This window comes from Geotrypetes seraphini, chromosome 4 (assembly GCF_902459505.1).
Source record: "Geotrypetes seraphini chromosome 4, aGeoSer1.1, whole genome shotgun sequence".
Lineage (NCBI taxonomy): Eukaryota > Metazoa > Chordata > Amphibia > Gymnophiona > Dermophiidae > Geotrypetes > Geotrypetes seraphini.
The window spans coordinates 279,194,914-279,210,474 of record NC_047087.1 but is presented as its reverse complement, the minus strand read 5'-3'; the positions used below and the strand labels follow the sequence as shown (position 1 = coordinate 279,210,474).

At 42.4% G+C, this 15,561-nt stretch overlaps 1 protein-coding gene across 1 annotated transcript in view; it reads left to right on the top strand.

The window, feature by feature from the left end:
- ABCC2 (ATP binding cassette subfamily C member 2) overlaps nucleotides 1–15,561 on the top strand; it is a 133,853-nt gene that overhangs the window by 100,336 nt on the left and 17,956 nt on the right. The window contains exons 20-24 of the mRNA XM_033943489.1: nucleotides 1,070–1,196; nucleotides 1,357–1,492; nucleotides 3,818–4,034; nucleotides 9,085–9,239; nucleotides 10,365–10,520. Of these exons, the coding sequence (XP_033799380.1) occupies nucleotides 1,070–1,196; nucleotides 1,357–1,492; nucleotides 3,818–4,034; nucleotides 9,085–9,239; nucleotides 10,365–10,520 (791 nt within the window). The remainder of the gene's footprint in view (nucleotides 1–1,069; nucleotides 1,197–1,356; nucleotides 1,493–3,817; nucleotides 4,035–9,084; nucleotides 9,240–10,364; nucleotides 10,521–15,561) is intronic.

The window sequence follows — 15,561 nt, the reverse complement described above, 5'->3', positions numbered from 1 at the left end:
TATATGGTTCCCGGATATTTAATACTGAGAGCCATGAATGCCCTGGAATTGAATATCCAGGGTTAGGTTAGCCTGAAGCTAGAAGAAACTTGCAAGCCACTTACCACCACAGGCTATATATTACCCCGTAAAATAATCTGACACTGAAGGGAGAAATGTTTAAATTGTTTGTTTTGGGGGAAATCTATAGCTACTTTTAAACCCACAGATTTTGTCCCAGGTTGTAAAGCAAAAGTAGGACAAAGTTGAAATGCTGTATTCTTGTCTGCTTTTCTTTCCTAGTCACAACTCTGAAAAAGTCTCTTCTAAATGTGAAACAACCTGTACCTTTTAAGCTGCATTTGAAAAGGGCGAAGTTCAGACAGGAAGATATGCACATGCATCACTTTTTACCAACCTAAGTAGCCTGTCATGTATCAGATTAAAAATAAAAAGAGGAACACAGTTACACAGAAGATATTTGAACACGGAAACAGTAGCATAGTGAGGGTAGGAGGTGCACAGGGTAGTGGGGTTCCCCCACGGCCTCCTCGCCACACCCCCTGTGTCCTCGCCACCACTCCCTACCACACCACACCACCCCCATACCTCTTTATAACTTCCCCAGCATGAGCAGCTTCTCCGGCCTGCTGCTCATGCTGGTTTTCCCTATGATGTCACTTCCTGATCCCACGACCCAGAAGTGATATCAGAGGGAGCCAGACCGGCGAGAGCAACAGGCTAGAGTATTTGCTTGCGTTGGTGAAGATTTTGAAGAGGTAAGGAGCAGGGAAGGAAGGGCACGAGCATGGTGTGAGGGGGCGGAGAGGTGTCAGCACCCCCGCCAAGACGTGCGGTCCCCCCCTCCCCCAACTTACTACACAACCATATGGAAAACTATCCCAAGAATGAAACAAAATGGAGATCTGAGAATAGTGAAACTGGACTTGCTTAAAACAACACATTTGAAATACGGGCTGCAATTAGTAGCAGCATCTTCTGTGGCTTGGCTTCCATTTGGGTCTTTCTCATTCTCTGTGACCAGTGTTTGTACTCAGTAATGCCTTTGTGCCTCACACCCTCATTTCAGTTGGAGCTGGAGATGAGGAAGAGGATGAAGAGCCAACAGAACACAGTATAGAAGAACTTCCGAATGATGCGGTAGCCAGATCGCTGAAAAGGGAGAATAGTTTTCTCCTAAGAGAACACAGATCCAGGTTTGAACACAGTCTCGTCTTTGCTGTCTTACTTGCTTCTGTTGTGAGTTATTCTCCTTTATTCTGCTTCTTTACTCAAAGTTGGTATTGCCTCGGGTCATACATTCCAGCACGTTTTCCTGCAAAGCTTTCTAATGTACAGGTTCTGATTTTGTTATAGGCTCAGCAGCAGAGCCAAATCTTTAAAGGCAGCTCTAACAACGGGACAGATTGAGTCAAAGGAGAAAGGTGAAGATCCGCAGAAGCTGCTGAAGGGACAGCGCCTGATTGAAAAGGAGACCATGGAAACAGGAAAGGTAGAAAACTCATTTCATTTCTAACTTCAGTGAAAGAAGAACCAGTACTTGGAGACTTTAACCCTTTTGTGTCCCTCTTTGCCATATGGCCACTGAAATAAGTTCCCCCCAAAAGACAGGGAAGAAACAACACACTCCCAAACCCACTTCTATATTATGCTAATATGCAAAAAAGAAGTGGTTGCTACATTGTATGCAATGTTGATAAGTAATCATTCAAATCAGCTGTTATTCAGTGCTCAGAGGTTTCTGATTTTCAGACCACGGGAAAAACCCGAGTGTATGAACCTCTGTTATTTAGTCTCTAAGATTGAGTGCCATGTTCGGGTGGGGTGATTAGAGACTAAATAACAGACGTTCATAACAGCTGATTTGAATGATTACTTATCAACACTGCATACAATGTAGCAACCACTTCTTTTTCTTTCTTTTTTGCATATCACTGAAATAAATTCAATATTTATATTATTGGCATGAGAAGGTTAATCAACCATGAAGGCCCTTGGATGAAATGATAGCCTGTAGCTTTTGGAATAGTACTATAGATACTACCAGGAATTTCTAATGGAATTCTTTCAAGAAAAACCCAATATCACGTGAGCCTTGGTTCAGGCGTTGTGTTACAGTCCAGAAGGTTCTTATTCCAGTCGATCTGCACTCTGTTAAGGCGAACAGGACCTGTAGGGAAGCAGAGGTGAGATGTTTGCAGAGGCAACACATGCAGAACCAGGAAGGAAGGAAGATGGAAGTCACTAGTGTGAGATAAACACGGGGGAAGCCACTGTTAGCCCTGGGATCGGTAGCTGCTACTATTTGCCCTGCCATGCAGGGCCAGTGCTAGACATAATGAGATCCAGAGCAAACACTAGGGAGGGGGCCCCAAAGCTTGCTTGCAGACTGTCCTTCTTTCAACTTCAGGCAGGTTTGGATCTCCCTGTAACAGGAAGACCTAGGGCAATAGCCCTGTTTGCCTACCTCTAACACTGAACCTGCTGCCAGGTACTTGTGAATTGGCCACTAATGAAAACAGGATCCTGGGCTAGATGGACCATTGGTCTGACCCACTATGGCTGTTCTTATGTTCTTATCCAAAAAGGGAAGGAGAGAGGGGAAACAGGACTAAAAATCAGAATAGGAGTTGAGAAATAAAAAGAAATAAGTGGAGGAAGGAGGGGCCCACATATTTACTTTATTTTCTATATTTTATTTTTTAATTCTAATTTTTAATTTTAATTTTATTTACTCACTGAATACTTGATGGGATGTACATATCTTGTCTCTCTCTCTATCTTTCCTATCTGAATATGTTTAATGGATTTTATTTTTATTATTTGAATTATTATATCTTTACTATTTAATAATTGTTTTCTCAGGTACTTTAGCTAGATTGTGAGCCTTCGGGACAGTTAGGGAACTTCCAAGTACCTAATTTTTATTTTATTGTAACTTGTTCTGAGCTTCTGGAGAGGACGGGCTATAAAAATGAACAAATAAATAAATAAATATGTTTTCCTGCCCCAGACATTAAAACACCAGTTATGGCTCTAGAATAGGGTTACACCGACAAACAGAAAAGGCAAGGGAGGTGTCTTTTCAACCGATGATAAACACGGAGGTCTTTAGCATCGGTTGAAAAGACACCTCCTTTGTCTTATCTGTTTGTCGGTCTGTACTCCAAGGTAAGGTGTTCTTCTGTCTAGAACAGGGTTACTAGACGTCCGGATTTCCCCAGACATGACCGGGGGTCCGGACGGTTTTCAAAACCCGGCCCCCTCAACAGCAGCTTATGTGCCTAAATCTGAGCCCGTTTGTGGGCTGCGTATCCAGTGCTGGCAATTCTTGGAAAGAGAAAAATATGAGTGTGCAAAGAGAGAAATCACAGGGTTAAGAAAAATATAGAGCATTATTGAAGAGCAGAAAAAAAGGCACCGAAGGGTCTTAGGCCAAATGTTTTGAGAGTAAGTACAAGCTTCCTGAGTATATTCCACGGCAGCAGAATATAGAAAACTGTAAAAAAAACTGTTTAAGCGGCACCTTTTTTGCCAGACAAAAGATAAGGTTTGAGACTATGTTATTAATGAAAAGGAGAAGATAATAAAGTGGTGGTCACCTGTGTATTTTAGGGTTTTAACGTCTTGTGTTATGGGAGATTTGTATGAGAGGTTTTGTATTGTTGATGGTGTATGTAATGTTTGATGTAATGTTATAGTTTTGTACATAAGTTTATAACCCGCCCTGGGTAAGAGCGGGATATAAATAAACAAAGAAACATGTGACTATGCATCAGGTCAGAAGTATACATGAAGCATTCTTGTTCTTTTGCAGGTGAAATTTTCACTATACCTGAACTATCTGCGTGCAGTGGGATGGTGCTATTCATTCTGGATTTGTGCAAACTTTGTTGGCCAAAATGCAGCTTTTGTGGGACAGAATGTGTGGCTGAGTGAATGGACAAAAGATTCAGTAGATTATCCGAACGGTACCTCAGCATCCCAGCGGGACATGAGGGTGGGAGTATTTGGAGCTCTTGGGGTAGCACAAGGTAAGACTGGAAGTGTTTCCTGGAAGCTATAGGATTACCACAGATCTCCGGATCTGGGGATGTTCTAATCAAGCGCTGTGTTTAAAAACTCATATCCAAAATCTAGGCCTGAAATATGTGTAGCATTTCTGAGGATGATATTCAAAAGATCTAGGTGCTTAACTTAAGGAGCAAAGGCACTTTGAACTGGCAACGTGAACATTTTCTTTACCGAAATGTCAGAATTTAGGTGCAAATTTTTACTAGGTTCCCCAAAATTGGACAAGACCAAGGCTAGGTTGGGGGAATGACGTTAGGCACCCCCAAATGCTATATACTTGTATGGCGTCATAAGTTACATGCACAAATTGGTGCACACAGCTAATTTGCATATGCAACTTACTTGTTTAACAAGCGCTGATAATTGGCCATTGGCCATTGATGCTAATTGGTATCATTTAGAAGTTACGCACATAACTTGGTTGGCGTATTCTATCAAGTTGTGTGCATCACTTTTAGGGGGCATATCTCAAAAAGAGGCATGGCCAGGGGAGGAGCATGGGTGGGTTGTGACTATTCTAAAAGTGAGGTTCACTGTTCTAGAATAAACCTGATCTGTGCATAGCTTAGGCACAGGCATTTAGGAAAATCAGGTAACCCTAGGGTCGGTAGCCTTTTATAAAATTACGCTAAGCACGGTGCTGATTTTTTGGGTGTCATACATAGAATATGGTCCTCAGTGCCAGTCTCCAGTTGTAGGTGCCTAATTTAGGCATAGCAGCCAGCTATGTGGGTGCCAGTGGGTACAGAGCACCCCTAATAATGAGGAAGCTCCTTCATTGTGTCTGAATGGAGGAGGGGGGGAATATGTATTATGCTTGGCAATCCCAAACATTTTAAATTGATGACATCAATGATAGGTATGTAAATTTAGCTGCTAAGTATTTTTGGAATCTTGGCTTCGAAAGAGACAATTCTTTATAAATTCTTTATTCATTTTTCATCTTATAGCAAATATATATAATAAACATTTATCAATAAATACATCTCTTGAAATTTATCATGTATGATAGTCATAGATGAAGATTTTTATTGAAATTTTACAAAGAGGCAATTCTATAACTTGGCACCTCCAGTTAGATGCTACGTGCAGAACACCAATTCTATAATGGCATCTGTGTACCAAGATGCCATTATAGAATATTAGCATAAACTCACAGGTGTAAATGGGCGCACCTAAGTGCGCCAAGCAAAGCACGTAACTTATAGTACTTTATAAGTTACACTAGTCTTTAAGCCCGTTACATTAACGGGTGCTAGAATAGATGTGTAGACTTTTAGCACAATGGGGCGCTGAGGCATTTCTTTCTTTCTGTCCCATGTCCAGCAGTACCCCTTCCCTGCTCCCCCTGTCCAGCAGTAGCCCTTCTCCCTTCTTTTTACCTCCCCCCTCTCCAGTAGTACCCCTTCCCTGCTCCCCCTGTCCAGCAGTAACCCCTCTCCCTTCCTTTTACTTACCTATATTCAGGCTCCCATTTCCCCTTTTACTTTCCCTATTTCCACCTTTTTCTCCCCATCCAGCATCATTCCATCTTCTCTCTCTCTCTCTCTCTCTCTGTCTGCTATCCCATCCAGCATGCTGCAGTCTCTGTCTTGCCCTCCATCAAGAATCACCCCATCTTTCTCTATATATTTCTTCCCTCATCTATCACCAATTTATTTGTCAATCCCTAGTATCCCTTCCCCCTCATCCAACATGGCTCCCTTTGTCTCTGTTTCCCCTTTCCAACATCCAGTGTCAGCCTTTTACAACATTTCAAGTTCAGTGACAGAGCAGCAGTAGTATCAGCTGTAAAAAGAAAGTCGACTTGCTGCAACTGGAAGTGGCCCTTTCCCTCTTCTCAGTTCCTTCAGCAGTACTGCTCCCAGCGATCATCTTTGCCGCTTCACTCGAGCCCGCTATCGCGATGCAGCAGTAACTGCACCCTCTGCCTGGGTTTTTGCAGTGCCTGCACCCGGGTGCCCACACCACCCTCCACTTTCTCTCCTCCTATCACCCAGATCCCTGGGCCTTCTCCTCCCGGCCTGGCTCTCCCCCTATAGCGCTTCACGGGAGGAGTGGGGTCACACAAACTATAGCGCGAGAGCAGCCGCTCTCAACCCGTCCCTCGGGCCCACCCTGGGTTACAGCCCAGTGCCGAGTACCCGACCCTTTACCTGCTCTTCCTGGTCTTCCCCAAATAAAGAGAGAGAGAGAGCAATCTACAATCAAAAAAGGCTACTGAGGATCGTGGCTGGCTGTAACGAACCTCGCAGGCGCTAAGCACCTCGGTAGCACGTTCCCTCTGACGCGATCTGGTGCGTCAGAAGGAACATGCTACTGAGGTGCAGAGCGGCCAGCGAGGTTCACTACAGCCAGCCACGATCCTCAGTAGGCTTTTGCAGATAGAAGAGGCCTTCGGTGGACTGGATGGAGGACTGCCACTCGAGAGGAAATTAGGCCAGTAGAAGAGCGTTTAGTGTGCCTGCTCCTGCCGGGTTTGTCAGCCTTGTAGCGGCGGGAGGGTCAACGGGGGTTTCAGTTGTGCCGGGTAGGGTCGTCGGGGGGGGGGGGGGGGGAGTGTGTTCTTACAGGGAACAATTGCGGCGGCGGCGGTGAAATACATTAACACTGTCAGTTGTCCGATCTCAGGATTTATCCAAGACCAATACAGCAGTGCCTACAGCTCACGGAAAACGGACGCACGCAAAGGGAGTGCGCATGTGCGGCCTAGCGTTTTATTATATTAGATGTGTTAGTTGGTGACTGGTTTGTCTTGGGGACGATTTCTGCATAAAAAAGGAGCAGAGCCGACCAAAATGGCAGAAGCCACCATGCAATAGTAATATGACAGAAACGATATTTATTAAAAGTTCAACATGTACATTACATTCTAAACTAGGACCCGACATGGGCCATGTGTTTCAGCGTGTCTGCCTGTGTCAGGAGTCCAACACCATTTGAATTTACATATATAAATAAAATTTGGTCAAATGGTATAAATAACAGCATTAAAAAAGGTGCAATATAAGTGACGCCAAAGATGCTTGGAATGCATCAGCAGCAAATTAATAAATATCATTTTTGTCAGATTACTATTGCCACTTTAGTCATCTGTGCTCTTTTTTTGGCTTTTTTTTTTTTTTTGTTAGTGTTGCTCATACCATGTGAGGAATGATCCCTACTCTTAAGCCAGGGCATGTGGATTATGATCTCAGTCTCTCAAATTTACTGCTAACGCTCATTGTGCCAAAAAGAGCGTCTTTTTGGTGTGCAAAATGTGTAAAATGTAGCGGCAACTTCTAGGTGCTTGGAAGTTCTTTTTAATCAAGCCTATGCAGTGGCATAGCGAGGGTGAGAGGTTCCTCTTCCTCATCCTCTTCTTCCCTGCTTCCCCTACTGCACATGCCCCTTCCCCCTACCCCTTTAATTTCACTGGCAGGAGTAGCATCACCAACTTGCTGCCCATGTCAGGTTGGCTTTCCCTCTGACATCACTTCCTAGGCATGGGACCTGGAAGTGAGGTCAGCGAGAGAGCCGACGATGGCGCGAACAGCAGGTTGGAGTTGCTGCTCATGCCGGTGAAGAGTTAAAGGTACAGTGGGGGGGGGGAAGTGAAGGTGTGCATGGCAGAGGGAGGAGCAGGGGGAACAGAGAGGAGGAGGGGTGACGGCGCCCCCCCCCAGGACAGCATCTGGAGTGGACCGCCCCTTCCACCCCCTCATACTAAGCCACTGTGCCAAAACAATGGGAGTTATTCCTTTATCTATTTGCCACAGTTGTCATTGTCTCGGACTGCATTTTTGGGTTGTCCTGCCAACTGATTCAGCTGATCGGGGCAGAGAAATCCCTGATTAGCTGAACCGACTGCTTTTTATTGACAGGGCCGGCAGGTAGAGGAGCTGTGCTAGCAATCGCTCTTCTGAGCAAGCGCCAGGTACAGTTCCACCCCCCTTTTACCGGTGATTCTCCATATAATTTGCATATAATTTGCATGCTATTGTGCTGAGCATCTCTAGTAAAAGAAAAATGGCTCTCACCACAGTATGTTTTTTACCATGGGGTCGGAAAGGGTTACCATCTATGACGAAGTAGAAGCCCGGACGCATGGCCACACCCTATTCTGCCCAAGCCCCATTTTGCCTCCAACCCTCCCCATTCTGCCTCTAGCCCCACCCTACTCTGCCTCTAGCCCTGCCCCCAAAAGCCGCATTCTTTTTTTTTCTGACCTCTGGTCACATCTGGCGTAATTCCAGCATGCGCTGATGCATATGATGTCATCCGTGTATGCTTATTGAAGGCTCTCCAGAAGCAGCCAGAGCTTGTGGATTTCCAAAACCTGGACCTGCTGGGTTTTGGAACCTAGACAGTCCTCTAAAAAGAGGGCATGTTCAGGTTTCCCGGATGTCTGGTAACCCTAGTGTCGGAGTTTTGTGCATCTGGGCCTTAATCCCTCCCTTGCCCCAGGTACTACAGTTAGATTTTGAGCCTGCAGGGACACATAGGGAAAATCTCTTTATGAAAAGGCAGTAAATAAACATAGCAACTCGAATCAGTCATTTTCAGTAGTGAGACTGTATGGGGTAGGCGCATAGGAGATCACTCTTACCCTGGCTTACCACTGGACCTGCAGGGCTTAAGGTAGGCCCAGGGAGAGGCTTGCGATGGGTCTGAGAGGGGGAATACGCAAATAGAAACCAAGACCCCCCCATTCTTGGGCCATTTTTTGGCCCAAAACCTAGGTCTATATTTGAGTATATACAGTATAGAAATGTCCAAATATGCATTTTACAGGATTATTGTGGGAGAGGTAGTGTTGGAATGATCACTTTTGTTGAGTTTAATTAACAAAAGCTAATGAAGGGGACGCTAAAGACCTGAAAGTTAATTGAAGGTGGGGGACACATGGCTAAAATTCAGTCAAGGCCTTGCCTTTTGGTTTAAGGTCTGTGTAGGTAGTTCTGTCTGTATTAACTAGGAAAGATTGGAAATACTATAGTACTGGACTAACAGACATGTCTATGTTGCTAGCTATATTCGTCTTCCTGGGAACATTTCTTTGTGCGGACGGTGCAATCCAAGCCTCACGGTTGCTGCATGTACAGTTGCTTCGCAACATTCTGCATGTCCCTATGCATTTCTTTGATACAACTCCATCTGGGCGCATCATAAACAGGTTTGCCAAGGTGAGCCTATGTGAAATTTCAACACAGCAACTCTTACAGAGTAAAACTGGACTGGAAGTATTTTCTGATGCCTGCATCAGCAAATACAGCCAGAGGGTTATGATTTTAGTTGTTGTTTAGTAATTATAAGCAATTCAACATACTTTTTTCTAACTTTTTCCATCCATCTAATCAAACCAATTTCTGTTTTTATCCCACAGTTTTTACTTGTTATGTTTCATTTTTTAACTAACTGTAGACCAAGTCGAGCTCCTTAGGGAGTAGATTCGGTATATAAAATGAAGATTAGATTAGATTAGATTAGATTAGAGGGTCAACTATTTTATAAACTAGGGTATTGGCAGTGGATCCGGAGAATTTTAATCAGAAGTTAAGTGGCTTTTTGAGTGTGAAATATTATATAAAAGAAAAAGGAAAAGAGTTAATTGAAAATTATGTCTTGTGAAATCAAAGAGAATTTTATGTACCAAATAAGAGGACCAATGATGATATGAGAGGTGGCACGTGTCGTTTTTCTCTACTAGTCCACTACAGAGGATTGCTTATTAGTATTACAATATTTGCTGTTAGTCTTGCTTGTTGTTACGTATTATGTGAAACTGGAATAGTTGAAAAACATTGAAAGAATATTTTGGTGAGCAGGGCTAAAAACTTTCATTTAACAATCAGTTATTGGCATTAATTGGCACAAATGCCTTTGTATAATTCTGTAAAGAGCTGGGCCTACATTCTCTTGTACACAACCCAAAAGGATGCATGGCCATGGAAGAGGCATGGATGGGTGATGGGCCTGCTCAAAAGTTATGAGCAATGTTATAGATTTGGGAGGATGTACGCCCAACTTGTGCACCAGAAATTACACCTAGTTTTAGCAGGCATAAGTCCTAGCACCTTATTTTAGTTGTGGAACTCAATGCTATACTCTACACTCATCCCAGAGTGCCATTTATAGAATAATGTGAGCCCCAATTCTCTGCGCCCAAATTTGGGTGCCATATATTGAATCTAGTTCTTTGTCTGTTGGAAATTTAACCACCAAAATTGTAGGATGACATTGCTCTACAGTACACTAGATACTCTGCCTATCTTACTCTCTACTCTCCCTTTTTTGGTTTGCTTTGACAGGACATCTTTACAATTGATGAGACCATTCCCATGACATTCCGCAGTTGGGTGACCTGCATTCTGAATGTCATCAGCACCTTAGCTATGATCTGCATAGCTACTCCCATCTTTGCTGTTGTCATTGTTCCTCTGGCTATTCTTTACTATTTTGTCCAGGTAGGTTATTCTGGGCTTGTACCATGTAATTGAATTTGGATTCACACAGCATTAGTCTTGTAAAGTGTATTTCTGCCTACTCTTAATCTTTAAATCAGTTGAAAATGTAATAGCTTTTGGAAAATTTCAGGGTATTCTCAACCACTCTTTTCCTAACAGTATTATTCTCAATACAACAGATAAGCTAGCAATTAAGCATATTTCCAAAGTGTTGGGGTTTTTGTTAGATTCTATGTTGACATATCAACCACAAGTGAACAACATAGTCAAGAAATGTTTCTTTAAACTTAAGCAACTAAGATTTGTGCAATCGTTGTTTGGTCTCATTTTGCTGTATTAATTCAATATATCATACTATCATATCTTGACTATTGATTAAGTTGGAATTACAGCTAACTTGTGGAACAGATTGCAGTTAGTAATGAATACAGCCACTCATCTTATTTTTGGAACATCTACATTCAAACATGTGACTCCACTTCTTAGAGAGCTTCATTGGCTCCTGATTCAAGAGAGAATACATTTTATGATGTCTTGCATTGTTTTCAAAAATTTTTCTAGGACCATTCCTGATTAACTTGTCCTATATTTATATTTCTTTCCTGATAAACTACATTAGAGTTTGTCCTGGAAGTTTGATTTAATGTTTCCTTCCTTTAAAGCTCAACAACTTTTATCGTACCAAGCAGCCTTATGGGGCAAAGACCTAGGAAAACTAATCACACACTCAAACAACTATAGCGAATTTAGGAGACACCTAAAAACATACCTGTTCTTGAATTACATAGGTGACGAACAAGGACAATAGCCCCCTTCGTAATTCCACCCATATCTGATCTTGCAAACTGTTAACCTCTAATCTCTAAACTATGAATGTCCCAATCAATTAATGAAACTTTTCTAACTCATTGTAAATAGCACGGAACTTCCCGGTCCGGCAGTACATAAACTGTTGTTATCATTAATGTTGTTAATATCAGATGGTCACTGTTATACTCTGTAATTCGCTGACTGTACAGTTTCACCTCACTGTAAACCGCCTAGAAGTCGCAAGATTGTTGGCGGTATATAAGAATAAAGTTATTATTATTATTATTATTCATTTTAAGAAAACTTTAGAACATTATTTTTCTTATGAAGCTGAAGCTGTTTGGAACGCTCTCCCAACTAAGCTTAGAATTATTGATTCTTATGCTCTGTTTCAATGTATTCTGAAGTCATTTTATTTTGGCAGATCTTTGTTCTGAATTAGTTCTATTTTTTTATTGTGCTGTTTTGTAATTTAGCTAACGTGTTCCTGTTAAAGATATACACCACTTTGGGACTTAATTCTATGGCAGAATGTGGCATAAAAGTGCCATGAATAGAACAGAACCACTGGCCCCTTTTCACTGGGCAGTTGATATGATCCACTAATACTCTATTGATATAATAAAAATATACATTGTATGGTATCTTTAGTTGTTTAATGTGGGAATTAGCATCTCCCAATAGTTAACACAGTATGTTAAATGTTAGTTAGATGCCATCGGCTCATGCTCGAATCCTAGCATGAATGAATCCATGATGAATTACAGATCTAAAAAGAGATTGGTTTTGTGCTAGTCCGGTAAGTTAAATGTTATCATGCACCAATTCCTATGTTAAGCTGCTAACATGGAAAACACCAGTTTGAGTCAAGAAATGGCCAATGACTGCAACTTAGTGTTAATGGTGAGCTTTTTCCCCACATGCTAACTGTTAACACAACAGTTAATAGAGAGCAATTAATGTTGCCTCTATGTATAGCTAACTGCAACATGGACTATCTGACAGACAGCTAAGGTGCGGTAGCACTTTTTTTTTTTTTAATCTCTGAATGGAGATTCCCTAAGCTGTTTCTGTATTTACCATTACTGCCATTTTTAAGAACCTAAATTTAGGAACTTTTTACTAAGCGGCGTTAACGAGTGCCATGCAGCAACCACACCAAAGCCCATAGGGATTTAAAGGGCTACAGTATGGTTACCGTGCTGGCCTGCACTAATGGCCTTAGTAAAAGGGGGGCTTTTGTGTATTAAGGGCCATGAATTTAGGTGTCAAGCCCAGGATAATTTTTGAGACTAGGTGCCATAGTCTCAAAGTTAATAGGAAGATTTTCTAAACTTACTATGCCCTTAACGAAGGTCACTAAACCTGTTCCAGCTAGATTAGCATCCATGTATTTTAGCAGCTGATTACGGCTCACTGCGGTCTTTACTGAACTTTCTAGCAGTCTCCAACTCTGCCATGCAAATGTAGTACATCAAGGTCATTAATATTAAAATGGTAGTAAAACGGGCTCATCAATATTCAAAGGAGCACTCCAGGCGATTCTCTATCATCACCGTGTGATTCCCCAAGCGTGATGCTAGCTTTTTGCGACCAAAAATCACAGACTGCTCCGGAGGTGCTGGTACTGTGAAAATCGCATCTCAGGCATGTGTTTCTGGCTCTGGCTCATGATAAAATTTGACATTAAAAAATTACAAAAATGATAGGCATTTGTGGGCCGCGCGTGTTTTGTGCTACAATAGCGAATGGCATTATGGATGGTGGTTCTTATCTTCACGCGCTCCATGTTGTCCTGATGAGAAGATATGCAATGAGACCCAAAGATGCTGATGACGGCATTGCTTTTCCCAGTACATACGCACATTTAAGCCTCTTTTCGTGACATATTCTATGCATGTGCCGATCACTATCACACGTAAATTTAGCAACCCTTCGTGAACCTCCGTGAACCTCATTTGCATGCGTGTTTTTATTTTTGTTTAGAATGACTCGTCTTTTTTTTTTTTTTCCAATTCTTTATTCATTTTCAAATCTTTCAACAAGTATAGAATAATAAATCAAATAATCATACAAATCACTTGTAAAACTTATCTAATAGTGCCTTAAGTACCAAAATACCCCCCTCCCAACAATAATAATGAATTCAATCAACTCATACAAATTATATCTCCCCAATCCCACATAATATTATTTTTTATGTAAAAAGGTGTCTAATCATGCGAATATGCAATCAATGGCTCCCAAATCTTTTTAAAATTAGTATAATTTCCTTTCTGTAAAGCAATAATTCTTTCCATTTTATATATATAAACGCAATTACACTTCCATATTTTGCGCGCTCCAAGCCACGCCTCAATGACTCGTCTTTTTGAAATCGTTACAGTAACGGCCACGGAAGTGACTGAACATTACAGAATCTTTCCCAAGTGTCTAGATCTTTTGAATATTAGGATCTTACAGGGAATTCTATAAATGGCACTTAAAACTGTGCACACTAATTTGAGCCCAATTTGCATGTGCAATTTAATTGTGTAATGAACCTATTGTGCCAATCACTAGGTGCCAACAATCAATTGGCGCTAATTGGAGCAATTTGAATTTACATGCTCATTGTGGTAGGTGATGTGCTATAAAAATGCGTATGTATATTTTTTTTCAGTGCACAACAGGAAAGGGGCAAGATCACGGGAGGGGTATGGGTGAATCAGGGGTGCACAGTATTAGAGAATATGGGAAATCTACATCTAATGTTGGTACAAGGATTTACACCAGAGTTCAGTTGATTTAAATCCTCACAACCAAAATTGGGCATGGATCCCTGCACTAAGTGAGGCCCAACTCAGAGCACCATTTATAGAATAACACTCAGGCCCAGATTCTCAAACCGGTGCCAATATCAACCTTTAACGATCGATGCTAAACCAGTTTTAACCTATTTAGCATCGAAGTATTTCAGCCCAAAATAGCTAATCACGGTCTTTTCCATGGTTTGTAGCAGCCTCCGATAATGGCATACAAATAGATTAGAACGAGCTCATTAATATTAAAATGAGCACTCTGATCGATGCCCAGGTGATGCATAAAATGAAGTGCCAGTTTTTAATGCTCCGAAACACTCTGAAATCTCAGACAGATCTGGAGGTGCCGGTAGTGTTAAAAAAAGCACCCCGAACAGCAGCTGTTTAAAAAATTTTAATTGGATCTTTCTCCTCTCCTTCCCACAGGCTGGCATTTCTCTTCCCTTCTTCCTTCCCTTCTCCCCCCCCCCCCCTTTGTGGTCTGGCATCTCTGTCTTTCCCTTACTTCGCCCTACCTTAGTCTGGCTCTGGAATCCCTCCCTCCTCTTTCCTTTCCCTGGTCTGACATCGCTCTCTTCTTTCCCCCCCCCCCCCATTCCCAATCCAGTGGTCTGACATCTCTCTTTTTCCCTTCCCCCCTCGTGTGGTCTGGCATCTCTAACTGTCCCTTCCCTTTCTTTCCCTAGAAGTCTGGCATCTTTTCTTCCCTTTCTTCCACATTCCCACGGTCTAGCATCTCTTACCCTCCCCATGCTATTCTGCCCCCCCCCCCCCAGTGGGATCCAGTGCTTGCTCACTGTTCTTTCCTGAGGTGCTGCTGTAACTCTTCGGGCCACCAGCCACATGAGTGAAGTAAATACGTTGCGTTCAATGACCTGGAAGCTTTCTCTCTGCTACTGCTTCCTGCCTATATAGAGACAGGAAGCAGTAGCAGAGGAAAAGCTTCTGGGTCAAGCTTCTGGGTCACTCATGCTGTTGGCAGCCTGAAGAGTTACAGCAGCACTGCAGGGGGTTAGGGTGTGTGTAGGGACTCTGGATAGGTGTGAGAGCCACCCTGAAGGTCTCCACGGGCCTTGCAATGAAGACCACTGCTCAGGTAGGGTTACTTACTCTATGTCCGGTTTTCCCTTCACAAAAGTAGTAAAATAAAATAGCTGCCCAGACTCCCAACAGAGTCCTCAAAAAAAGGGCATGTCTGGGGAAACCGAACATTTGGTATCTCCAGCATCATTCCCATAGTAATTGTCAATATGTCCAGCCACCTAGTTGCAGGTCACCCTCATCGTCTAGTTCTTTCGATATTCCCAAACATGATGTCCTTCTCCAATGGTCTCTCTCTCTTCTTACAGTGTGACCAAAATAAAATAGCTGTAACTATATCATATGGGTTTCGAGTGACATATCTAGTCTGATCTCTTCCAAAATCAATT